This window comes from Culex quinquefasciatus, chromosome 3, assembly GCF_015732765.1.
Source record: "Culex quinquefasciatus strain JHB chromosome 3, VPISU_Cqui_1.0_pri_paternal, whole genome shotgun sequence".
Classification (NCBI taxonomy): Eukaryota; Metazoa; Arthropoda; class Insecta; order Diptera; family Culicidae; genus Culex; species Culex quinquefasciatus.
The window spans coordinates 52,495,888-52,523,596 of NC_051863.1; the positions used below are offsets into that span (position 1 = coordinate 52,495,888).

The 27,709-nt window shown below is 37.4% G+C and overlaps 1 protein-coding gene across 14 annotated transcripts in view; it reads right to left on the reverse strand.

The window, feature by feature from the left end:
* LOC6051066 (TLD domain-containing protein 2) overlaps nucleotides 1–27,709 on the reverse strand; it is a 349,738-nt gene that overhangs the window by 103,055 nt on the left and 218,974 nt on the right. For 9 of the 14 annotated variants that reach the window (XM_038263626.1, XM_038263618.1, XM_038263621.1 and 6 more), the window contains one exon: nucleotides 26,571–26,639. The exons of 4 other annotated variants lie outside the window; for them this stretch is intronic. In XM_038263626.1, coding sequence (XP_038119554.1) covers nucleotides 26,571–26,639 — 69 coding nt within the window. Of the gene's footprint in view, nucleotides 1–26,570; nucleotides 26,640–27,014; nucleotides 27,158–27,709 lie in introns of those variants that run through there. One more of the 14 variants, XM_038263628.1, reaches the window with a different exon arrangement.

The following is a 27,709-nucleotide window of genomic DNA, read 5'->3' on the forward strand; positions in this document are numbered from 1 at the left end:
ACGACCTTTGGATTGTGATTCCAGTTGCCTAGAAGCGACTCTACCGAGACAGGATCCAGGGAGACAACCTGAACTCCGTAGTAACAGTACAATAGGGCGAATCTGCGTTTGTAAACAAGCAGTCTATCCCTTTTGCTCAAGTGACAGTTCACGTAAAGTAAGAGGGGGATAGACTGCTTGTTTACAAACGCAGATTCGCCCTATTGAACTGTTACTACGGAACTGAGCTAATTACCTAACCTCTAGCTTAGACCGGGACCAACATTTACTTCCCCGTCAAAATTTCGACTGCGTCAACAGACCACTCCCAATACGAGATTTCGTCATTGTCCGTCCGTGGGCCGAGGCCAATTTCCGGATCGTGTTCCGCTCAAGGTCATCAACAATTTCGCGCGGTCGCGTTCCGTTGTTTGCTTGTTTACCTGTTCACCATGCTGCTTCGTGTGAACGATCCGTACAGGATATTATAACGGCCCGTGGACGACGCAACCGGCGGAAGGCTTGGCTCGACGAGATGACTTGGAGATCGTACGCGAAGAGGGTACGCACACACATGAATGAGGATGTGTGGTGGATTGTGTTGGAGATCGAGCGTGAAAAGTCAATCGATCGTGATTTTTTGTTGTTTGAGAAATATTTGATGAGCGATCGCGGCTGAAGATCATAAATCATTTGATGTCGTTCTGCTAATGGCCACCAACGGAAACAAAATGAATTTAGACTAATAAAAAAAGTAAAAAAGTAAATCTTTCCCAGTTCCTGAGGGGAACACCCTTGAAGAGTATCGGGGTCGGCATTTACAAAGCGGATTCAGTGGCAGTTTCATTCTCAACATAATGTTAACATGTTAAGGTTATTGTTAACATTCCATAGGTCGCCTCCCTAAGGTGTCGTGATAAGGTCCAGTTTGTGACGATACACTACCTTCCCTTTACTAAGCAATCGATTCCAGAAGAGAAAAGATCACCAGTTGTGTTGGTCCGAGCCGGGATTTGAACCCCGATCTACCGATTACGAGGCGGAAGCGTTACCACTGGGCTACGTGGCTCGGAATTTAGACTAATCTAAATGTAAATTAACGAGTCGTGAAACTTTTTGGAACGTGACGAAGAATTTATACTGGTTATGGTCAAATTTCAAACAAAAACTTGAAAAAATACAAAATGTTAAAACTTAGCCGCAATTATCAGACAAAAAATTGACAAAATTGAAGCTTAAAATGCAAAAAAAAAAGAAAAAAACATACCAAGAGAAAAAAATCCAATTGATTTTAACCACTCAATCTAACTCAAATACGCACCATAATGTGCCAATAATAAGCTCGTGTGACTAACGTCATGTTTCTGTTGTGGACCAAAACTAGACCACACCGTGCCAAAAAGATATGAATCTGGCGGCACCCGCGGGGCAGCAGCTTGCCGTGATCGAAGCAATTTTGCGCAAAATCCAGGCCACTGTTTCCACTGTTGTCCAAATGAGTGCTGCCCCCTGAGGGTGCCAACCGATCCGCCGAGATCGTGCCCATTCCATTAGATTTAAAACAGCAGTGGCAAACGGTTGAGCATGCACCTTGATTGGATAATTTAATTAGGCGCCAATTTGCAGCGACATGGACAGCAGCGTTGCATTGGATGCGCCAAACAACTGATAGTAAGATTCGAGAGATAAGCAGGGAATGTTTCACACCTGTTGCTCCCAATTTGGAAGCTTCCTTTTAAGTGGAGGGGAGCTTCCTTATCACAAGAACAGACAACGGAATTCCTCAATAGAACGATAAGCTTTTTTGGGCTGTGACTCCAAGTTTGAGCTAAAGTTCACTATGTGATCTAACAGCGTCAACAACTAGTGACTAAACTTACTTTGAACGCAGAACAAGAATTTCAAGTTCACTTGCGGCGCTCACAGTTCAAACGAGTCAGTCGCATGACCATTGATAAGTTGGTTTGTGCAAAAAAAAATGCTTTGTTCAGTAAAACCTCGCATTTTTTAACTGTAATTTTTCACATTTGCTTTAAATTTTAGTTATCAGCTCGTTAGCTGCATCAAATTGTGTTCGCAAACTTGTTAACCAAGAATGTTGATGTATTCTTACCCCTCAATTGTCGAACTTACGGACCCAAACCTGCAATAATCTGATTTTTAAAAAAATGTCAAACTTATTTGTACAGTTTAGTCAGGGGGTAAATTCAAAATTGTATCAATAATTTCCGTAGTTTTAAAAGTAAAAAAAAACCATAAATTTTTCTACACAAGTTCTAGTTGATGTGCACCATTTAATTATATTTCTAATGACCATTGTTTATCCGTTCAGCCAGACATTCAATTTTACACAGCAAATAAAGTAGTAATATAGCTGCGTGTAAAAGGCTTGAGTGTAAAATAATTTTATGAAATTCTGTGTAATATTACATCGTGAAATATGTAGCCCATCAGTATGGGAAACCTACTTAACCGAAATGTCAAGCGTTTATCCTTTCCATTTATCATCGGTCTGATGGCCGAGCGGGCTAAGGCGCCAGTTCTTACTGTAGGTGCTGGGTTTGAATCCCGTCGGTTGCAACTTTTTTTGTGTTTACAAAAATTGTACATGCAGCGTGTAATATTAAGTGTCTTTTTTACGAAGGTGATGTGCAGCTTTTGCTTGCAATTTTACCATCAGATTTTTTTTGCTGTGTATGAACTACTTTTACGTTACAACATTTTCTTTCAAACTGCTTTTAAAAACTCGAGTCGTGAATTCAATATGGCTAAAAATGCTGAAAATGATTCTTAACGCAGGAGAATGAATTTTCAATTCACTGACATTTTGAAGTTTTTGGAAAAAAAAAATTTGTCGCCCTGGGGGATGAACATTATATATGCACTTAAAAAAAAAGTTTTATTGGACCTTTTCATAAAAACAAAATCCCGGAAATGTATTTTGTTTACTTTGTTGATCACACAGCTGGTTGTTGAAATGCAGGCTCGTAATGCAATTTGGAAATTATATTTTTTATATTTATTTTGAAAAGAAAACCAATAGATTAGAAATTATCCCAAAAAATCAAACCAATTATGTCGGAGAAAGTGTCAGTTTAAACATCAGGGCCAATTTCCTAGCTTTCAAAACAATATTTAGCAGCATTCATTTTTGAAATGTGAATCAAATTTTGCATATTTTTTTACGACCAAGCAATTCTCTACAAAATCGGTCTTTTTTCTTCAATTTTAATTTTTGTATATTTTTATCCGACTGAAACTTTTTTGGTGCCTTTGGTATGCCCAAAGAAGCCATTTTGCATCATTAGTTTTTCCATATAATTTTCCAAACATATTTGGCAGCTGTCCATACAAAAATGATGTATGAAATTCAAAAATCTGTATCTTTTGAAGGAATTTTTTGATCGATTTGGTGTCTTCGGCAAAGTTGTAGGTATGGATAAGGACTACACTGGAAAAAATGATACACGGTTAAAAAAATTTGGTGATTTTTTATTTAACGTTTTATCACTAAAACTCAATTTGCAAAAAAACACTATTTTTATTTTTTTTTCATTTTTTGATATGTTTTAGAGGACATAAAATGCCAACTTTTCAGAAATTTCCAGGTTGTGCAAAAAATCATTGACCGAGTTATGAATTTTTTAATCAATACTGATGTTTTAAAAAAATCGAAATTCTGGTCGCAAACATTTTTCAACTTCATTTTTCGATGTAAAATCAAATTTGCAATCAAAAAGTACTCTACTGAAAATTTGATAAAGTGCACCGTTTTCAAGTCAAATCCATATTAAGGTGACTTTTTTGAAAACAGTCGCAGTTTTTCATTTTTTAAAATTAGTGCACATGTTTGCCCACTTTTGAAAAAAATATTTTTGAAAAGCTGAGAAAATTCTCTGGGTAATTCTCTACCAACTCACACGAAATCGGGAAAAGTTGCCCCGAACCCTCTTCGATTTGCGTGAAACTTTGTCCTAAGGGGTAACTTTTGTCCCTGATCACGAACCCGAGGTCCGTTTTTTGATATCTCGTGACGGAGGGGCGGTACGACCCCTTCCATTTTTGAACATGCGAAAAAAGAGGTGTTTTTCAATAATTTGCAGCCTGAAACGGTGATGAGATAGAAATTTGGTGTCAAGGGGACTTTTATGTAAAATTAGACGCCCGATTTGATGGCGTACTCAGAATTCCGAAAAAACGTATTTTTCATCGAAAAAAACACTAAAAAGGTTTTAAAAATTCTCCCATTTTCCATTACTCGACTGTAAAAAATTTTGGAACATGTCATTTTATGGGAAATTTAATGTACTTTTCGAATCTACATTGTCCCAGAAGGGTCATTTTTTCATTTAGAACAAAATTTTTCATTTTAAAATTTCGTGTTTTTTCTAACTTTGCAGGGTTATTTTTTAGAGTGTAACAATATTCTACAAAGTTGTAGAGCAGACAATTACAAAAATTTTAATATATAGACATAAGGGGTTTGCTTATAAACATCACAAGTTATCGCGATTTTACGAAAAAAAAGTTTTGAAAAAGTTACTTTTTGCGTTTCTCTTTGTTTCGTCGTCCGTGTCTGTCGCGGGTGACCATGAACGGCCATGATCGATGACGACCAACTTTTTCAAAACTTTTTTTTCGTAAAATCGCGATAACTCGTGATGATTATGAGCAAACCCCTTATGTCTATATATCAAAATTTTTGTAATTGTCTGCTCTACAACTTTGTAGAACATTGTTACACTCTAAAAAATAACCCTGCAAAGTTAGAAAAAACACGAAATTTTTTTCAATTCAATTCAATTCGGTTTTATTAGTGAATAATCATGTTACAATTAGTTCATTCGCAGTACATAACAGAGTTTTGGAGTTCCTTTCAGCTGTGTGTTAAATCTCAATCCATTTTGGAACGATTATTGCTTATGACTAAGAGATTACCAAAAGTAAGAAAAAAATTAAAAAAAACTTACTGAAATTGCAAAGGAAAGGGGATAGAAATAGAAAAAGCTTAAACTAGATCACAGTATTTTTTATCTATTGTAGATGTGCTTAATCATTAGCTCCCCGAGGGCCAGAAATTGCTCCGCCTTGTTACGGCAGGTCCGGAACCGCGTCATCATCTCACCCGCTAGAGCAAAAAACTCCGGCAAGGTGAAGAGATCTTCTCCGGTAACCTCTTGCTGGGCCGCATCGCCAGTACCGGCAGCGACCACGCTGGCGAACGATCGCCCCCATCCAGGAGGGAACGCTGAGTTGTCCGCTGGAACCGTACGCTGTCCAGCTGCAGGAACGGTTGCGCTCGTATTCCGCTGAGAAGGGTGGGATGCTGCTGCTTTCTTCTTCCTCTTTTCCTGCTCCTCGAGGTACGCCTTACGCGCGACGCATCCGCGGTAATTACCGGTATGGTTGCCGTCACAGTTGGCGCACTTGATGCGCGCCTTGGTGTGCTCTGCCTTGTCCCCCAAGTCCGCCTTGCACGGCAGTGCACTTCTCCGAGAGGTGTGTTTCACCGCACTTCACGCAGCGGGGCGGGAGGTTGCAGTTCCGCGAGCCGTGGCCGAACTTCTGGCAACGGTGGCATTGCGCTACGTCCATTGGGTTTTGGAGTAAAACCGCCAGTTTACCAAAAACCGTCCAACGCCTTAGTCCGTCGCAGGTCTTGGATTTTGACGGTGCCGCGGTCGAAGTACAACAGGTACAGAGTGTGCGTACCTGTGACAGTTGTCTTGCGCGAGAGCACTTTTATCTCTCGTGGCGTTATTCCGGCACCCAAGAGGTGTTCCTTCAGGTCGGCGATTGGGCGGTCTTGGTAGCCCTGCAGGACTACCTTAACCGCGGTCTTCTCAACTGGATCGAATGTGTAGAACTTGAAGTTGCTACACTTCAGTTCTTTCACCACCAGGTCGAAATTCTTTTTGTTGAAAGTAATCACTTGTACTTTCGATTTTCCAATTTTCAGACTATATTGGAGGCCTTCCAGCAACTCGTCAACATCGTCCGCCAACGTATCCAAAACAAAAATTGGAGGTGGCCGTCGGTCCTTCGGAGAATTATCTTTTTTTGTCGTACTACCTTTTTTGCGTGCACGTCTATCATCGTCGTCGTCGTCGGTAGTGCTGCTACCGTCGGTGTTGTTGTTGTTGGTTTCCTCGTCACTCAGCCTCGCAAACTTGTTACTGGTGGGAATGTTGGCGGATGTTGATGCGCCACCGGTCGACAGATTGCCGGAAGTACCTGAGCGGAGTCTGCTTCTTATAGGGCTGCGATCCTGGACACGGTAATTAGCGTGCAATAACTCCGGATTGAAACCATCAGCGCACACGCTCCCCTGCGCGATGGCGGACGACGCGGCGGCGTTGTTTTGTTTACCTTTTTGCACTCGGCCGGTAGACGAACTTCGCGGGTTTTTCGAGGCCGCACTCGAACTGCCACGGCCACGGCCGGCCTTCGGCATGCTGGTGGAGCAAACTCGCGGGTAATCACGGTCGATTGCGGCGGAAATTCGAAAAAACTTCTAGAGCACTGAGCTTTTAACTGCTGCTTGCTCTGGAGGATACACGCAGAATCCAACACGAAATTTTAAAATGAAAAATTTTGTTCTAAATGAAAAAATGACCCTTCTGGGACAATGTAGATTCGAAAAGTACATTAAATTTCCCATAAAATGACATGTTCCAAAAATTTTTACAGTCGAGTAACGGAAAATGGGAGAATTTTTAAAACTTTTTTTAGTGTTTTTTTCGATGAAAAATACGTTTTTTCGGAATTCTGAGTACGCCATCAAATCGGGCGTCTAATTTTACATAAAAGTCCCTTTGACACCAAATTTCTATCTCATCACCGTTTCAGGCTGCAAATTATTGAAAAACACCTCTTTTTTCGCATGTTCAAAAATGGAAGGGGTCGTACCGCCCCTCCGTCACGAGATATCAAAAAATGAACCTCGGATTCGTGATCAGGGACAAAAGTTACCCCTTAGGACAAAGTTTCACGCAAATCGAAGAGGGGTCGGGGCAACTGCTGTGTGAGTTGGCGGAGAATTACCCCTCTATATTTTGCTTCTTCGGACTTTGTTGATACGACCTTTAGTTGCTGAGATATTGCAATGCAATGGTTTAAAAACAGGAAAATTGATGTTTTCTAAGTCTCACCCAAACAGCCCACCTTTTTTCAATGTCGATATCTCAGCAACTAATGGTCCGATTTTCAATGTTAAAATATGAAATATTTGTGAAATTTTCCGATCTTTTCGAAAACAATATTTTCAAAATTTTCAAATCAAGACTAACATTTCAAAAGGGCCAAACATTCAATATTACGTGATAAATAGTTAAATAAAAAATCACCAAATTTTTTTTACCGTGTATCATTTTTTTCCAGTGTGGTCCATATCCATACCTACAACTTTGCCGAAGACACCAAATCGATCAAAAAAATCATTCAAAAGATACAGATTTTTGAATTATCATACATCATTTTTGTATGGACAGCTGCCAAATTTGTATGGAAAATTATATGGACAAACTAATGATGCAAAATGGCTTCTTTGGGCATACCGAAGGCACCAAAAAAGTTTCAGTCGGATTAAAAAATACAAAAAAAAAAATCGAATGACCGAAACCCTAGAGAACAGCTCACGTACAATATACAGTCCTGACTCGATTATTCGAAGGCCTTGGCGAAATTTCGGATAATCGAATCACAATTTTTTTTTCGTTGTCCTATTTTTGATTGTTGAGATTATGTATGACCTTTTAACTACTCTTAAGTGATTTAGAATTTTAAAATCCAAGATGGCAGCCAAAATGGCGGTGATGAAATATTGAAAAAATGCATTTTTTAAATTTAACAGTCAAATTTAACTAAAATGGGATCGCAGAACTCAATTTTTATGTTTAAAGTAAGAAAATACAAAAAATAAAAACACAAAAAAAAATTTATTCATGATTCAATTATCCAAAGTCCCATACAAACCTTCGGATAATCGAGTCTGGACTGTATTTAATATGATTGAGTATAATATCAGGAACCAACATTTTTTTTTAATTAACTCTAAATTTATAAGAATATTCAAATTAAAGAATAATACAAATTTTAATTTAAAGTTTTGGCGCTCTTCCCCTCTCCACTCATCTTCAAAATTTTAGCAAAAAAATACAAGGCAAAACATGAAGATTCATTAAAATTTACTTTTTTATTGAAAAAAAAACTGTTAAGTCGATTGTATGCTGCAGAACACATTGTTTAACGCTAATTGTTATTTTAAATCAAATAAAAAACAAACTTTTAATTTTTTTTTAATTTTGAATTTTATTAATCAAATGTTTAAGTTTATTTCATAAATTCAAATAGTATCATTGAAGCATTCGTTGTTACTGTTTTATGCATTTTCCAATTATGAATTTATTTTTATGTTTTTTGGGCTCGTTTGGGCTTGTTTAAAATATTTGGAATGTTTGGGGAATTCCGACGTCTAGTACCTACCGCAAAAAGTTTTTTTCTTCCAAATTTTAATTTTCGTAAACAATATAAAAAAAAACGTCATTTTTTTTTCTTTCCTAAAAATAACTTCATAAACTTCGTACTATCGATATAATTATCAGATCTTCAATATTTTGGACGCGTTGCAAAGGTTTTTTGATTACGCAACCAACATTGGGTTGCATGATTGATCCGGACATCATTTTCATTGAAATATCTAAGATCCGGCTTCAAAAAAGTGTGTTATCAGCACTTATGAGGTCATAACTTTTGATAGGGTTGTCAGATCTTCAACCTCTTGGACCTTTCGAAGGTTGTATAATACGACGGGTTTTCTTTTAAAAAAAGTCATGAATATTCTCAATATAGGCCAGCGAATGATCAAGAAGGTTAAAGCTAATAGAAATAGATTCTCAATTTTTCGCAACTTCCGTATTGGCCGCCTTCTTAGATAACAATACTTAGATCACTTAAGAGCATTTTGAGGTCATGTTTGTGTTCAACGACCTAAAAAACATAAGGCAACGACAAAAAAATGATTTTAATATGAAATCGATGTTTTTAACAAAAAAAAAAAAAATGCAACAAACCACTCAATGGCCAAACTGCAACCGTTTTGTAGCGATCTAGCAAGTGTGTGTCACACATAACGCATTTGCACCGATGACTGCGGTGTGAGGGCAGTTATGGCTGCCAGCTCTGAGTGTTGGCTGCTGTTATGACGAAGTCAACAGATCTACAACATACCAGCCAGCAGTGCCGCAACCAGTCAGTCAGTCTCCGGTTGGTCTACCGGCCTTGACAAATATGGCAAATCGCAAACATACACACAGAAAGAGAGAACTAGAGTTGCAATCGAGTTACCAGTTACACAAAACTCTGAGGAGAATTCTATTTTTGTGCTTTCCTATTCGGTTCGCGGAAATCGATTGAAGGAATGTGCTTTGCCCAAAAAAAGAACAGCAAGCAAATCCATCTTTGATAAAACGGAGGAGAGTCTTGCAACCGCAAATCCGGCCAATCAACTAGTGCTGTGATGCGAACACCAATCGGAAAACCGCAAATCAGCAAACGTGTCTCCCAACTTCGTCCCAACTGTGTGTCTGGTTGGTCCTGGAGCTCCACTGTTTAGATGGAATTTGTCCCTCAAGACAAAGTTGGAGCGTAAATTGGATAACCGGAAACTCCCTTCATGACCGTGGTTTCAGGTTTGGCAACACTTCTTGTGCACCCTTTTTGTCGGGTAGTTTTTGAATGATTTTTTTCAAACAATATGTTCTTCAATTTCCCCCAACCCCGATCGCCATTATAGCCGTAACTCGACACGATTAACCCTCTTTACGAAGATTGCCACTGACGCTAAACTGTCCTGCTAATGCCTTTCGGAAGCACTTGCACGAACTCGATCTCGAAGTCCCATTTGTTCATCTCAGTCGCTCACGTTGCTCATCTTGGACGGGAAAGATTAATCGCCGGCATCTCCCCGGCAGGCTCCGGTGAACAACCTTACTCACTCTCGTACTCCAAGCCTATAGTGTTCATACGAGTATTTGTGAGGAATAAGACGAAAAAGTAAAACGAGTTTGAAGCAACAAGTCACAGCTGACTGCACAAAGGAATGTGTGAAATCGAGCAGCACCAACTGTACTAAACTGCCTTCAATCGATTGTGGTAACGGTTAATAAATCCTCCTAATACAGGGTTTGTGACTCTTTATTGGCACTGGGATAGGATTAAGGTCAACACTGTATGTTAAGAAATTAAATTGAACACCCGCTCGAAAGTATTACTGCAGAAATACTATTCCAGGTCTTGCTTTTCACTAAGGTCGAGCTATTTTGACAATGCCTGCATTTGCGACGAGTTGCCAAAGGAAATTTAAGCAGAGGTCGTTTTGTCACTCTTGCATTGCACATCTACTGTTTACATTTTTGACAATGTTTGGGACTCCGGAAACCAAATTCTTCCACATTTTTCGGATTTATTCCTTCAGTATTATGACCAACACTAGACCAGTCACCCTACGAATGTGTGCCAAACGAGAGTAAAATCACGTTCACGTGTGTGAGCTCCACATGTAAGGCAAGACAGGCGTAGGACAGACGCACCTGGTCGTGCGAGCTAATTTTTCTCATCCAGCGCAGGTGCACGGTAAAAAAAACATGATCATTATTTTCACTAAAACTAAGACGAAACATCAGAACTTGAAAGAAATCATTTGAAAAGCACTTGGACCGATTTTGAAAAAATGCGAAAATTTTCATGTTTCAACCGGACTCGATCAAGGAGAAATTTCCGGGCTTGATTTATGCTTCCGGTCGTGATTGATGGTGGTTGCCGGTGGCTGCGGTGGTGAGCGGAATCCTCCACCGGTAGCCAAATCGGTTGCTTCGTAGTAATACTGATGCGTAAATCTTGTGCGTGGTACGTCAGAGTAGAATCACTACTGACGACAATGAATGTAATAATTAGGACATGAACGAATTTATGGGTTAATCCCGAAATGCCCAGATTTGTCAAATATACCAAATTTATACACTACTGTCATCCAGTGATAACAAAGCTACTGAAACCGGTTGTAATTTTTACTGCATTCTAATATTCACTCGTCATTCTTGATTGTTTTTAACTTTGTATGTACAGAATCTATGACCAAAGAAGTCATGATACAACATTTTGTCGTTGTCGTGCTATCTTGTCGAACGTGCATTTTGAGCCAAATTGAGTTAAGAACGCCATTTAGTGCAGTTCATAATGCTTCACCATTTGAGATTCCCCAAAATTTCATTTCAATCCTAAGATATTCAATAAAAACCGAAAAAACTCCGGGTTTTTTGTCACTCTCCATAAGGCGTCATCCATAAAGTAAGTCACGCAAAAATCGGCCAAAATTAACCCCCCCTACCCCTATGTCACACTTTGTCAGACAAGGTTGAACCCCCTCAAAAGTACGTCATATTTTGCCAGGCCCCCCCCTTGTTTTCGACGGGATTTTTTTTATAGTTTTTATTATCTTTAAACTTTAAAAATTTTGGTTTTTTTGGCAATTTTAATATGAAAAAAAATAAGTTGTCTAATTATTCATTTTTAAGAATAAACATTGCGATATAGAGCAATTCCAGCTCAAATTAGGAATTTTTCTGGTACTTTTGTACCCGACCCTCTCCGATTTCAATGAAACTTTTTAGACATGATATCCTAGGCTTATATAAGCCATTTTTGTGTATATGGAGCCAGTTGCACTCGAAAATGACATTTGAGAAGGGCGCAAGTAATTTAAATATTTTTGTATTTTGTGATTTAAAAATGACTGTAGCTCAAAGCCGTTGCATCGTATCAAAAAGTGGTCAAAGACAAACTTGTAGGAAATTGGACGGGCTTTCTGAAAAAAATACACTGAAAGAAAAATACAAGCCAATTCCATTGAATTTTTTTTAAAAGTTAAATTTGAAGGTGATTTCGCTCAAAATTTTTGAGGAAATAACCTAAAATGTAACAAAAAGACTCACGAAAAATGCAGGATGGTATGTCTCTCCTAAAAAAATAAAAAAATCATTTACTAAAACTGTTTTTTTCAAAAGTGGTCTAAACGTCAAAATTTTCAAAAACCGATAGTGTGAAGCGATTCTACAGACAATTTTACATAAAAGTCTTCATATTGACCATTGTCCTATGTCCAATCCTTGTGAAGATACAGCGGTTTTAAACATAAAAATGCTGAAAAATTTGGATTTTTGATGGTTTTTTGCAATTTCTAAAAGACAGACTTGATTTTTCAGTCTCGAAAATATTTTTAACGGAAAGCTCGTCCAATTTCCTATCCTGATTTGAGGTGGAATTGCTCTATAATAAAACAGTTTTGTATCTTTTAAAAATTAGAAGACCTGGTATAACATTAAAGTATAAACAAATCTTGAAAACTGTTTTTCACAGCTTTGTATCTAATAAGTTCAAACCATTTATAGCAGTTTTCTTATGAACACCCTGCTTTCAAAGCATTTATTTTTATCAAGCAAGAATTTGCAAAATATTGAAGTTCAAGCTGAAAAAAATGTGACTATGTAATAAATTAAATTGTGATACCGTCATCAAGGGTGACATTGGATCTGGGGGGTGAGTTTGGGTCATTTTATGACCCAATCTCACCCCCAGACCCAATGTTACCCCTGATGACGGTACTTCTAAATAATAGTAAGCAAACAATTTTAGAAAAGAGGATTTAATTTAATTTTGTATTTTTCGAATTAATATTATGTATAAAAAAAACCTAGCGTGACGTCACAGTCTCGCAAACACCCCCCCCCCTTCCCTCATCTTGTCACACCTACAGTAACCCCCCCTCCCCCCTAAGAGCGTACGTACTTTATGGATGACGCCTAAGAAAGAAGTTTCCTATTACCTTTACACACCCTGAAAATTGTTGTAAAAGTAACAAATGGCCAAAGGGATTTCAGGTCAGAACGCGTTTGACACACCTACATGCCCGACTACCGTAAACATTTCTCGATTTTTTTTTTATTAGGTCCTATAAACATATGAAAGACAATAGCTTATAGGACCTTTTCAAAAAAAACTCTGGATTTGTAATTATATTTCGAAACTCCAGCAACCAAATTCAACCAAACTTCAGCACGATGCACAGAATAGTCAACCAAACAAAACGTGTTTGTTATTGTTTACATTGCATGCTGTCGTTTTTGTTTATTCAAAGTCAAAGATTAGAACGCGTTTTTTCGGAACGTCAAAAAGTGACGTACGACATGTTAGCACGACAGCGTCGATTTGAAAGATATTTGCATGAATAAGGAATGAAATTAGTTGATAAAACTGATGTTCATAAAAATTGCAGTCGTTATAAGTCGTTCACAAAACTGGTGTTATTATTGAATGATCTTTAAGATGAGCTCACCTCTAGCTCATATAAATGTTTACCATTTTACAACCAAATCACCGAATACGTGACTAATAACCACCTCACCCGTGCCAGCAATCTTTCAAAACGTGTGGTATTCCGTGACCGTCGTCGTCGTCGTCGTTTACATGCCGCCGAAATGTCAAACAGTTTACACCCCAAACACCACCGAACGACATCAATCAAATCGGTCGACCCCTATAAGCAAGTCAGCTGAGCATCAAATGGATTTGACGTTTGGGTCAACACTCACGTTTTTTGTTTGCGCTGTACACGAGTGCGCAGCCTCATTTATCAAACTTCTAATTGAATTACCTTCAACACCGTTTTGAGGAACCAAGTCTTGGACCTTGAAGCTTCTGAGTGGTGGCGGCGACGCCACCACACGTGTGGTGTGGAAGAACCTTTAGGTTTTTTTCGTCACGGTATTAACCCATTCATTAATCAACATTTTAAGCTTAAAATGGCGTAAAGATTAGCGAAGGATTTATTTTAAAAAATTTCCAAAAAAATATTTGAAGCACCACCCTAGCTTTTCGAACATCTGGCTTTGACGCGCATCATTTTGCGGAAGTTCTTGAAGAGGATTGGGTCTTGTGTGCGGGGTACGATCTCCGAAACAAGTTTGAAACAACGGATCTTTACGATTTTTTGTTTGTTTTTGTGTGTGTGGTGGAGGCAAAACCTTAAACGATTGTACGTGGGCTTCGACGCGGGTCGTGACACAGAGATATCGGGACGGCTGTTTGGCTTTGAACGCTCGTAAAAAAGCTTCCATAATCGCACTAAACGGGCGTAAAACGACACTCGTAGGATGACGTCGATTGGGCACGGGATCGAAGCGGTTTGACGTTAGAGCAAAGTGTTACTTGGGAATGGTAAATTTATTCAGCTTGACTGAAAGAATAATTTGTTAAAGATATTTTTTTGTTCGAATTCCAGGACTTTTGTAGACTTTCATTCACATCCAATTTACCAAATTTTTGAACAAACTTAATACTATGATAATAGTTTTTTTTTAACGTTACTTGGTTCATGGTGAGTTAAGGTAAGAAAACTAATTTTCAAACTTATTGATATGTGAGATTTTTGGAACAGGCATTGCTTATCTTACAAATCTTGACCAAGGGCACAAAAATTAAAGCTTTTCACATGAATTGGGTCCAAAAATTAAGCTTAAATTTGTGATATTATTGTTCACTGCGATAACACTTATTATTTCCTGAGTACAATGACCCTATGTACGACCGCAAAGGATTTAAAATGGATTTTTAAATCAATTTAAAAAATAACTTCGCGATCCTTCTTGACAGAAAAGATCCTACTTGACAGCTCGTTTCAAGGGGACCATAGTTGATCAATCGAAAAAATGTTGTCTTGTCATTTTTTTTGCTTTCTAATTTAAAAAAAAAACGAAATTCAAGCGGAAATTTCGAGAAATTAAAAGTGACAATGTGTGCGTGAAACATGGAGTTAAACATTTCGATGCGCCGTGGAAAACTTCACAGCAACTTCACAAAAAATTTAACTCCATGTTGCAGATTTGACAGCTCGATATATTTTTTTTACTTTTTGGCATATTTTTTTTTTAAATTCACAAAAAAATATGATAGCGCTACATTTTATTTCATTCAATTAAAAGTTCTTATTGAACTAATCACTTCGTCTAAAAATTTCATGTCAAGGTTTTTATGGTGCAAAGGTGTCCAAAAATTTATTTCAACTAAAAAGCAGATTTTTAAAGGTAAATGCAATTTTTTATGAAAAAAAAGAAGTTAAATGCAATGCTTATCTATTTATTTATGCGCTCAAACCAGTAAGATTTGATCCGTAAAAAAATATTTGACATGAAAAACATATTTTCTGCATTATTTTTTTTTATTTCAACTTAGTTATCATCAATTTTATTTTTTTATCATATTCTCTTAAACATTGACAATCAAGACAAACATTGTCAGATGAATGTAAATAAACAAATAATCAATAAAGCTGGTCACAGAGACAAATTTCTAAGCAATTTTATGGTTTTTTTTCCAAATACTGTGATTAAAAAAATAATACCTACTTTTGTCCCGGGATTGCCCGGGAAATTTGTTGAAAATTTCCCGTTTCCCGGGATTTTTTTAACGCCAGAAAATTGGACGCTCTACGCTTGAATGATAAAAGTGTTTAAATAGTAGTTTCTGCACAGCAAAAAATCCGATGGTAAAATCGCATGGCAAAGCATGCACATCACCTTCGTCAAAATAAACACTTAATATTACACACTGCATGTACATTTTTTGCAAACACAAACAAAAGTTGCAACCGACGGGATTCAAACCCAGCACCAACAGTAAGGACTGGCGCCTTAGCCCACTTGGCCATCAGACCGATGAATAGCTGTAAAGATAAACGCATATATGAGCTTGACGTTTCGGTCAAGTAGGTTTCCCATACTGATGGGCTACATGTTTCAGGGTGTAAAATCACATTAAATTGCATAAAATAATGCAATATTTATTTTACACCCAGGCCTTTTACACGCAGCTGGATTACTATTTTTTTAGCTGTGTGCCACAGATTGCAAAAAGAAGATTTTTTCAGCACGAGTACTCTTTGAAACAAGCGCTGAAAAGATCCGAAAAAAATATATTTTTCATCGAAAATAAAACAAATATGGTTTCAAAAATTCTGGCATTTTCGACACTCGACAGTAAAAAAAAGTGAGACATCCCAGGTAACATTTTTTTCCAGGAGTTCTACAAGAGCTCTTCAAGATAGATACAGCATAGCAGTTTGGACCGCGGTAGGGTAAAATTCTCTTCAAAACTTTTTCAGGAGTTTGGAAGAGTACTTAAGAGAGTTTTATCCGACCGCGGTCCAAATTGCTATGCTGTAGCTATCTTGAAAAGCACTTGTAGAACTCCTGGAAAAAAATGTTACCTTGGATGTCATGTAATTTTATGGGAAATATAATATACTTTTCAAATCTGCAATAATCCAGAAGGGTATTTTTTTCATTTATGACAAAAATTTTCATTTAAAAATTTCGTGTTTTATCTAACATTGCATGATTATTTATTAAGAGTGTAATAATGTTCCAAAAAGTTGTAGAGCAGTTTATCACAAAAAATTTTTTATCTATACAGCAATTCCATTTGAAAAGAGCCTAAACCGGAAAAAAAATTTCTCCGATCGGGCTCAAAATTTTTCTTGGTGTTCCTTGGCCAAAATAATTAGACCCGTATTTTTTTGTTTGGCCATTAGGGCGACGTATATCGTGCCAGGGTGGTTAAAAAATGGCAATTTTCGTCATTTTTCGCATAAACCACTATTTTTTTCAAAAAATCATATCTCCGCACCATTTCATCCGATTTAAGCTGTCTTAGACGCAAAAGAAAGGTGATTAGTTTGGCTATTTAAGAAAAATAGTAAGAAGTTTCAAAAATCTAGCTTAACATTTGAAAAGGTTGAATGAAAACTAAAAATGGTGTTTTGACCGTGTCTGGACCAAAGAGCTTATGTCTGAAAATATTTTTATCGGATTGGCGATGTCGAACCGTACGTTTCCGAGATATGATAATTTGAAAATAAAAACTGAGTTTTTCGACGTGCCACGCGCAAAAACAGAAAAATTACGAATTCGGCAAAAAATAAACATTTTTCACTAAAACTGCGATAACTTAAAAATTTCAGCGACATATACATGCTAGGGTACCAAAAGTTGCGTAATTCAATCACGAAAATTTCGCTGAAATTTTAAAGTTATCGCAGTTTTAGTGAAAAAAGTAGATTTTTTCTCGTTTTCGTCATTTTCCTGTTTTTGCGCGTGGTGCGTCGAAAACTTAGTTGAGCAATTCTCTACCAAAACCGGAAATAGATTTTATTTGTATTTTTTGATTTGGCTCAAACTTTGTGGGGGCCTTCCCTATGACCAAATAAGCTATTTTGCGTCATTGGTTCACCCATACAAGTCTCCATACAATTTTGGCAGCTGTCCACACAAAATGGTATGTAAATATTCAAACAGCTGTAACTTTTGAGTGAATTTTCTGATCAATTTGGTGTCTTCGGCAAAGTTGTAGGTATTGTTGAGGACTTTTGAGAAAAAAATAGGTACACGGAAAAAAAATTGCAGATTTTTCAATCAACTTTTTTTTCACTAAAACTCAATTTCCCAAAATACATATTTTTTGATTTTCGAGATTTTTTGATATGTTTTAGGGGACAAAAATCCGCAACTTTTGAGCCATAGAGAAACATGGTCAAAAAATCTGCCGCAGAGTCATGAATTTTTGAAAAAATTGTGATTTTTGGAAAAAATCGAAGTTTCATGCAAAAATTAGCAAATTTTCTGAACTTTTCAAAAAAAATATTTTTTGAAGTGGTCACTCTTGGTCACTATTTTTAAGAATTGAAAAGCTGCCAATATTTCGCTAAAATCAAACTTTCGGTGGCTATATCTTGAAAACGGAGCCCTTTATCAAAAAATCTGTAGAGTACTTTTCGATTGCAAATTCAATTTTGCATTAACAAATAATATCAAACTTGTTTTTGCATGAAACTTTGATTTTTTTCCAAAAATCACTGGTTTTTCAAAAATTCATAACTCGGCGGCAGATTTTTTGACCATGTTTCTCTATGGCTCAAAAGTTGCGGGTTTTTGTCCCCTAAAACATATCAAAAAATCACAAAAATCAAGTAATACATATTTTGGGAAATTGAGTTTTAGTGAAAAAAAGTTGATTAAAAAATCTGCAAACAAATTTTCCGTGTTTCTATTTTTTTCTCAAAAGTCCTCAACAATACCTACAACTTTGCCGAAGACACCAAATTGATCAGAAAATTCACTCAAAAGTTACAGCTGTTTGAATATTTACATACCATTTTTGTATGGACAGCAGCCAAAATTGTATGGGACTTGTATGGGTGAACCAATGACGCAAAATAGCTTATTTGGTCATAGGGAAGGCCCCCACAAAGTTTAAGTCAAATAAAAAAATACAAAAAATAAAAATGGTCGAAATCGGCCGATTTCGTAGAGAGTTGCTCAGTTTTTATTTTCAAAAAATCATATCTCGGAAACGTTCGGAGGAATCTGATAAAAATATTTTCAGACATACGCTATAGCGATCCAGACACGGTCAAAACGCTATTTTTATTTTTCATGCGACTTTTTCAAATGTTAATCTAGAATTTTGAAACTTCTTTCAATTTTTTTCAAATAGCCAAACTAATCACCTTTCTTTTTCGTCTGAGACAGCTAAAATCGATGAAATGACGCGGAGATATGTTTTTTTGAAAAAAGTGGTTTTTGAGAAAATTGACGAAAATTGCAATTTTTTAACCACCCTGGCACGATATACGTCGCCCTAATGGCCAAACAAAACAATACGGGTCTAATTATTTTGGCCAAGAAACCCCAAGAAAAATTTTGAGCCCGATCGGAGAACTTTTTTGTTCGGTTTAGTCTCTTTTCAAATGGAATTGCTGTATAAACATAAGATGTTTGTTTTCAATCATCACGAGCTATCGCAATTTTACGAAACAAAAAGTTTTGAAAAAGATGGTTTATGAAAATGTTCAAACCAAAAAAAAAAAATACAATAAAATCACAGATTTTATCAGCAAAAAGTTAGACAACCTTTATCATTTATTTGGATGTATAGTTTTGGAATAAAATTTCATTTTTCTGCGTTCTTTTATTTTATGCTTAAAATACTCATTGAGACGCAAAAAATCTTCTTTTCTTAGAGCATTTCGAAAAAAAAACAATTTATTTCGGATGCTCCAACTTTAGATGACCGAGCCACGTAGCCTAGTGGTAACGCTTCCGCCTAGTAAGCGGTAGATCGGGGTTCAAATCCCGGCTCGGACCAACACAACTGGTGATCTTTTCCCTTCTGGATTCGATTGCTTAGTAAAGGGAAGGTAGTGTATCGTCACAAACTGGGCCTTATCACGACACCTTAGGAAGGTGACCTATGGAATGTTAACATTAACCTTAACATGTTAACATTAAGTTGAGAATGAAATTGCCACTATTTTTGAAATTTGCTCGCGTTATCTAAATTGTAAAAACAGTAAAAATATACTGATAAGTCCAGCCCATAGCACTACTGCTCGGCTGGCACGCGTACGATAAAAATAAACCATTTTAAATAATCAATTATCTATCTTTCCGCAGCCGGCTGCCTAAGATTTTAAAAAAAATTAACCGATAAACAAAATGCTCATGGTCACATCACTGCCACTCGTGAATCCTGACCCATCTACTAACCCCCTCAAAACTCATGTGATACTTTGTCGGAGAAGCAGTCGATTGGGCGGTCTCTATCACTCAAGTATCGGACTAACATTCCCATCCACTTCCCCGTGACCCTACCACTGGTCGTGGCCGGCGCCGGTATTGATCAGCATGATAGGGGCCTTTGAGAAGTTGCGAAGCGAGGAAAGATAGCACCCACTCATCTTCCACGGCTCGTGGATGTAACTTCTGGAGGTCTTGGTCAATAACGGAGTAGCAACTGCGGGTGGGCACCTATGCTTATGCTTTGCTTATGCTTCTACACGGAGATTAAAAAGTCCCCAAAATTGTGAAATCGGGAACCAGGAACAAGTTTGAACACTTTGTGGTTCCCGTCTTCATGAACGCTTGTTCACGATTTTCTGAACTATTTTTTTTTTCGTGTTGTTTGTAGTAGCCGAAACTGTTAAGGCACCGAATTGGTGAGTCAAAAGTCTTTAGATGGATTCTCTTAAATCAACTTATTGTTGTTTTTTTTATAAAATAAAATTTGAGAGTGACTGGCTGCAGTAATCCATCGTTGAATTCTGTACGCTCACCCTAAGCAGTGTTTGATTGCTTACACATCGAATTTCAAACTGCTGTTACGCTCGAATTCTCCAATGGCACATGAAATGGCACCTAGCTGGAGCCTCGCTGACTACCCCCAAAAAACAATTTGCCAACCGCCATTCCAACGGTAACGACCGTGAACTGTGTCCAGCTGTCAATGAACCACCCAAAAACAAAAACCCCTCTGGTCAGTCTGGCAACGGTAACGGTACCACCTACCCCCCCCCCCCTCCCCCCCTGAGCGTTACTTAACCGTGTTTGGCACGCGACCGTCAATAAAACAATTAGTCGAGGAGGGGCTCTCCAGTTACGGTTTTGTGGAACCTTGAGTCATCAACAACAATGCGGGGCCGCCGCAGTTGCCAAACAACACACCGACCGCCACTCTCCTCCCCGATATGGGTTTCTAATTGACTGTTGCGGTGTGGTCCCAAAATGGCCTGGCCTAAGCATTTCTTCACAACAACTGCGTTTACCGTTGGTTCGAGTTGAGGATTGCTTGCGTAACGCAACTTGACAGGAAGTGGCGAGAGAGAGAGACTCGCCTGTAATCAATCAAGTTTTAAAATCTGCTTCCGGGCAGGTTGAAGAAGGGCTCCGCGTCCTTGACCTTCTCGTCGGAGACGAACTTCATCCATCACGGTCGACACTTCAAACCGGTGAAACCAAGCCCGTCCGCCAGCTGTTTGCCGGTTGGATTAGATTTTCATCACTAGATCTGATTTCCAGCAAAAAACGGCAACTTCTTTGTAAGCCGCAAAGCTTGTTTCGAAGAATCCAAGCCGTGTCTTGGCTCGGCTTAAGATCTGTATAATTGCGGTTTATCTGATTGAGTTACATTCACCGGCAACTCCATATGCTAGGGCCCGGGGGGCCTTTGGGAAAATGCTTTGACCCAAACCGCAGCACTTATGTCGAGCGGGAATCGCACGCTGTCTCTCAAATCTTGACAAGCCTAGCCTCTATCGGAGAAGGTTAAGGTGATTGTGGTTAAGGTTTATGTAATTCCCTTCAAGAGGTGGTTAATCCCGTCGAGGGAATTATCCAACTGGGAGGCTTCAGACGTAACATTTCAACTCTACAGCGTTGCATTCACGAGTTTATTGACGTCACGGTAAGTTTAGGATATCTACCACAAAAAATACCAATAAACAAGTCCCAAACTTAAGTCAACCACGAAGCGTTCAATCGTTTAAGTAACTTAAGTCAATCAATTAGTTTTACGACCGGAAAACTACACCGCACTAAAACAACGTTTAATCAGCACAGAATCAACAAAAACAACAACAATAAAAAAAATCACCCAGCTTTAAAGAAGCGAAGCGATCAAAGTTCTACGAACGCCGGCACTGACGTTGTAGTGTTGTCGCTAATGAAGTGTCAAGGTGCTAATTAAAGCAAATTGAGCATCAAATTGGTGCCTATTAGTCAAAATTTAGCACATTGTGTGTTGGATGTACAGAGAGATGAATTCATTGATTAGCGTTAACCGGTTGGACATGGGCGATAAAGTTTTGAAATATTATGCCGACTTGCAATTAATCTGTGCATGATATGCTATGATATGACGATTCCAAGAAATTCCAGTACACGGAGAAAAAAGAGTTCCCAAAATCGTAAACAAGCGTTCATGAAAATGGGAACCACGAACAAAGTTTTCAAATTTCATTCGTTTTTCAAAATCGTACCATGGGATTTGAACACTTTGTTCGAGGATCCCATTTTCATGAACGCTTGTTCACGATTTTGGGAACTCTCTTTTCTCCGTGTATAAAATCAGAAACGCATATTTAAAGTTTGGATGTAGTTAAAATAACTTCTAAAACTAAAATGAAGTTTCCTTAAAAAGTAGGATAAAAATATGACTTCAGCAAAATTTAAAAAAATGCATAATGATTCCTGCACGACGAAAAAAGAGTTCCCAAAATCGTGAAAAAGTGTTCATGAAATTTCGAAATTACGAACAAAGTGTTCAATTTCACTTTGTTCGTGGCTCCGAATTTCATAAACGCTTGTTCACAATTTTGGGAACTCTTTTTTTTGTGTGGCAAATTCTCCGATATAAATCTTTAGCAATGCTTTTTTTTATTCATAGACACGAATGTTTAAGTTTTGTGTAAAGAACATAGTGAGAAACAAAAATGACTAATAAAAAGTTTGAAGGTGTTAATCTTCCTCTTATTTATGTGATTTTGCCATTTTTCATTCTTATTCCTTTATTCTCCACCCATTCACACGAAATCGGAAAAATATGCCACGTTTTTCAATAAATATAAAAAAGCTTGAAAAATTATGAGAAAAAAAAAAGTTTTTTCAATGAATAAAAAAAAAAATGTTTTAAAATCGCTGCCATTTCCCATTGTTGCTTAACAATTAAAAATCGAGAGGCAGGTCATTTTATAGAAATTTAATGTAATTTTCGAACGTTCATTAACTCAGAGAGGTATTTTTTTCATTTTAGAGCTACAAATCATTGAAAAACGTGTTTTAGGGAAAAATCAGAATGATGAAAAGGGTCGTGCAGACCCACCGTCACGAGATATCGAAAACGGACCACGAATTCATGATCAGGGACTAAAATTATCCCTTGGCGAACCTATATAAACCCATATACAAAATTACTGAGTTCATGATGTTGAATAAATGAAATTTCTAAACAGAAACTTGTTAATATTTACAATTTAATTATGGTAGAGTTTAATACAATAAAGAGGCAACTCGCCGTAGTCAACTGCTAAGAAAATAAGGAACTTTTTGAAATATTTTTTACCGTCATCAGGGGTAACAAAAGGTCTGGGGAGTGAGATTGGATCATACAAATTTCTGCTGTTTTGTATGACCCAATCTCACCACCAGACCCATTGTCACGCTTGATGACGGTATATTAAAGTTTATTGAGTTTTTACGATTTCACGGAACTCGTGAAATCAGGGAAACTTGAGTCTTTCTGGACAATTTGGCACTTTCTGTGATTTTTTTATCTATCCAATGAAATAAATTCGTTAATTTTCCTAATATTTAATCAGTTCACAGTAACACAAATCATTGCAATATTACTGAAAATCTGGGAATGAGCACATCTTTTATGTTGTTAAAATGTTCAAATTTATAGTTTTTTTTTAAGTAATGCCACTTTTTTAGTTCAAATTTAGTGTAAACAGTGAACTCTCTGGCTGTCGATCTTCCCGATATCAATATTACTCCAGCTGTTAATAAAATTTTCAGTCCCTTCAAATAGATTGCTTTGATTTTTCGTGTTATAATTTGATAACTCCCGCTCTCAACAGTATTGATATCGGCAGCAAGAGAGTTCACTGTAATATTATTTTTCTGACCTGTGCTTAAATATTACATTTTTTTAATTTCTAAAACTGTCACAATTTTACTGAACTGACATTCAAGAAATTGTAAAAGTTGAATTTCTGCTCCTTCAATATGCAAGTTATCGTATGCATTTTGACAAGACAAGGATGTTACTTCTGGTTTGCATTGTTTGTAAATGCAAAATTGGTAAGAATTTGATTATGTTTGAATGCAAGATTGTAGGAAAGAAAACTTTTTAGTTTTATAAAGTGAATATAAAAAATACAGAAAATAAGCATGACTATAACAATACAAAAAATAAGCATGACATATAAATTTATAACTCTTTTCTACACTCTGCAAGAACACACATTTTAGCAATGCCTGAAAAAATCAGTTTTTAAAAATTTTACGAAAACACCTTGTTTAGGTTAATAATGTCTTGTTTAGAACTTTACACTCAACAATTTCAAAATCATGCATGTTTAAAAAGAGCAGATAGATTTTAAAATAATGTTTTATTGGTTTCACTATTAAATTTGCTGATGATTGATTAGTTGGTAACTAGTAACTAGTTTTTTTTTTTTTTTTTTTTTTGTTGCCCAATGGGCATTGGGTTAAGTTCACTGCGACCACCTGAGAAGGCTATCTTTTGTGATGTACCCTGGTTACTGTCCATACTACAAATTACTCGTATCCATTGGATCGGAAGACGAGGGGTTATTTTGCAGACATGGTTTATCCCAATTCGGCGCAATACAGTCGATGAACTGTATGACCTTCTTGGGATGGGTGTGGTGCCATACATCGTACGGCGTAAGAAGGTGCGATCCAAAGAACCGCAGCCTTCGAAACACAAGTGCTCCGCAGAAGCAGAGTAAATGTGCCGAGCTTTCCAGCTCAGTTAAACAAAAACGACAGAGGTTGTTAGGCCACCTGCCGATTTTGTGCAGGTGATATCTGGCAGGACAATGTCCTGTTAGAAGCCCTGCAAGTATTCGTAGTTCCCTACGGTTTAAGCCAAGAAGTTTCCTGGCAATTGAAGGACTTGGAGTGATAAAAGTTTTAGCTTGTCTCAATCCTCGCATCTCGCCCCAGATTGAAGCGATTTGCGATTGTCCCCAATTAGTTATTTCTTGCTTTACGGCACTTTTTGAGATTCCAAGGAACGGCTCGGGACCCACGAAGATGTTTGATGAGCCTTGTCTGGCAAGTTCAGACTAGTTGGCTAAAGCATTATATAAGTGAATCAGAAAATGATTAAAGAGTTGATTATAATAAGGCGTGAAAATTGCCTTATTGTATTCAAGTCTTCAATCGTTTTCTGATCAGTGCAATAACAAAAAAAAATTATTTGACATGATAAGCATGGAATACATATTTTGTACAAAATTTGTGTCATTTTTCGCTTTTTTGTATGAATTCAGTTTTTTTTATAAGGCTGGAACAAATTTTATTTAATGTTCGTGGGGCAAAAAATATGTTTACAAAAAAGATCATATTTGTAATGAAAATTTAAGTGAAATTAACTAAAATCAATTCAAAAAGCATTCCTCTGCGTTTAGAATATTTTTTTAGCATTTTGGGTGAGTTGAAAAATAGGTTGAATTTAAATAAATGTTCGATGCAATAAGTTTTTTTTGCAAAAAAAAAAATGTTTTCATCTGACTTTTCTTTTTATGAATACTTATGATTGCATATCAACTTTACGGGAGTGAATGCATTTTCCGATGGTTTTTTTTTTCATTGAACTCATGACATTCTGGCTTATATTTTTAATTATTACATTTTTTATTTGTTTGCCCTCCTCCCTCGATCTTGGCCAGAGCCGAGGGACAAAAACTTCGAAAAATATTTACATCGGCCTAAGGTCCAATAAACATAATTTACAATTTTTGCTTTTTGGGTGACCTGGCTCAAGGTGTTTTCGAAAACAACACTCATAACAAAAAAAAATATTAATATTAAAATAATGTGATAAAAAAACAATTTTTCTAAAAGAAAAATTAAGCATGTTCAGCAATTCTACGTCAAACCAACTTGATCAACATCAAAAGCTATACGATTTGGCTAAAGTTTAGGCACACAATACACCATATTTGTAATGTTAGGTGATTTCCTTTCGCAAAAAAATATAATTTATTTCTGATACCATAGCAAATTTTAAAACGTCGAGTAATGTTAAAATCAAATTTTCATTTATTTAAAAAATATGTGGTACATAAATTAAACATAAACCACCATGCGTATCCAGTAAAATGTACTGGTAACTCATTTCCATGGAGAAGCATGATACTTCAAATTCGATTCATATACCGAAAGCAAATATTGCGATCTCATGAAAAATGTTTTTAATTTACAAAAAATTAATTAAGTAGCTGCTATTGCTTGAGTCAGCCTAGTGCCCAATAGTTTACGATTCAAGGTACCTTGCATTCAATATTAGGCATATCAGAGGGCATTTATTCTTCAACGAGTTGATTTCAGATGTTACTGCTTCTTAAAATCTCAATTTCCAACTTCCATAATAAATCGACTACGTAATTTTAGTGTTTGAAAAAGATCTTCACATTTGGCAGCACTGCCATTCCACTTAATCCTAATTTACTCCGTCTCAACTTTGGTCAAGATTGCCCTTCCTGACTCGCGCGCTTGATTGGATCTCGAAATTCGGTTAGTCTACCTTTGCCCAAATCTGTACAGGTCCTGCTGCGTCATAGCAGAATTCTTCACCAACGGTGGAGACAACGCCATGGGAGGGGGGGTTTGGGAGGTAATGAGTTTACAACAACTTTACAGATTTTGCTCCAAGACACGAGACCGAGAGGGAAGCCCCCTCCGGGTATGATTGATTACAGCCCCTTGCCTCGTGAGGAGGGTGCGCAGCGTTCGTTGAAAGGCTCGTTTTTTTTGCTGTTGTTTCATTTATCACATTATTAAGTCGTTAGCACGTGAGTCGAAAACAACTCGAGTGTAGACTTGGAATTGAACCAAAAAAACGTAATGAAATAAAAAAAAACTAAAAACTAACTTAAAACTACAAGTGTAACTGACCTTCTGAAGGGTGGACTGAGGCTGTCCGTGCTCTTGGACAGTATCACATCTTGACTAGCTCGGCGGGTCCTGGTTGGGTTTTATTTTTCAGCATGCACAGGAAATGTAAACAAATCAAGAAGATGCATGCATGCAGGAGATGATTGTGATTGTCGTGCAGGAACGTCGATGGTCGGGAACAGAATCAGAACAAAATCAGGAAAATCACACAGCAACGGAAGATGATCCAAACGAATGATGACAGGAAATGAAAAGAAATAAAAATTGAAGAAAAATAACGGATAAGATAAATGTGGAATAAACATAATAAATAACTGAAATAGAATTAAGGCAATATGAAGAAACATAATTTGTAGCAGATATTTTTCTAGGTTTTGGCTCACTATATCATATTCATAGAAAAATATTTCAAAAGAACTGATTCAATCCAAAACTCATCCTCACCAATAGTGCTGCTTAAACTTGCTCAGCTGTGACTTGAGCTTCTTGCCCTGCTTCGGCTCCTTTTCCACGGGTTTCTCATCCAAATCATCATCGCTGAACAACTTCTTCAGCGTTTTGCCCTCCTCCCAGATGTTCAGAAAGCCATTCGAACCCGTGACCTCTTCCAGAACCCTCTCCGGCTGTGATTGATACATGACCGCCGCAATCACTCACTGACAATCAAAAAAACAAACAAACAAACCCCAAACTTCACCACACCGTGACCAACCGTGAGTCACGAGGTTCCCCTCAACCACGCTGCAATTCCCACTCTCTTTTCACTCTCCACTGATAACTGTGACAACAGCTGGGAATGCTGGCAACACTGCCCACTTCTTCGATTTTTTTCCTCCGTCCAAAACTCGACTCCAACCTGAATCAGCTGAACGAAAATAGGTCACGTAGAGCCCCCCAAACCCGTAATCTTTCTCGTGGCAACGTTACCACTAATTCCCCGACCAACTCTAAACCAAGTTACGAAACGACGACTCTTCGAGCACCTGCCCAACCGTTGTAGGCAACTCAACCGAACGATTGAAACTGGTCAAGCGCGTTAGCCGAAATCGAAATTGAGAATGCAACCCCAACAGCAACAACAACAACAACATCAGCTGAACCAATCAACTTTTGACGGAGCACAGCGTAGAGATAACGCA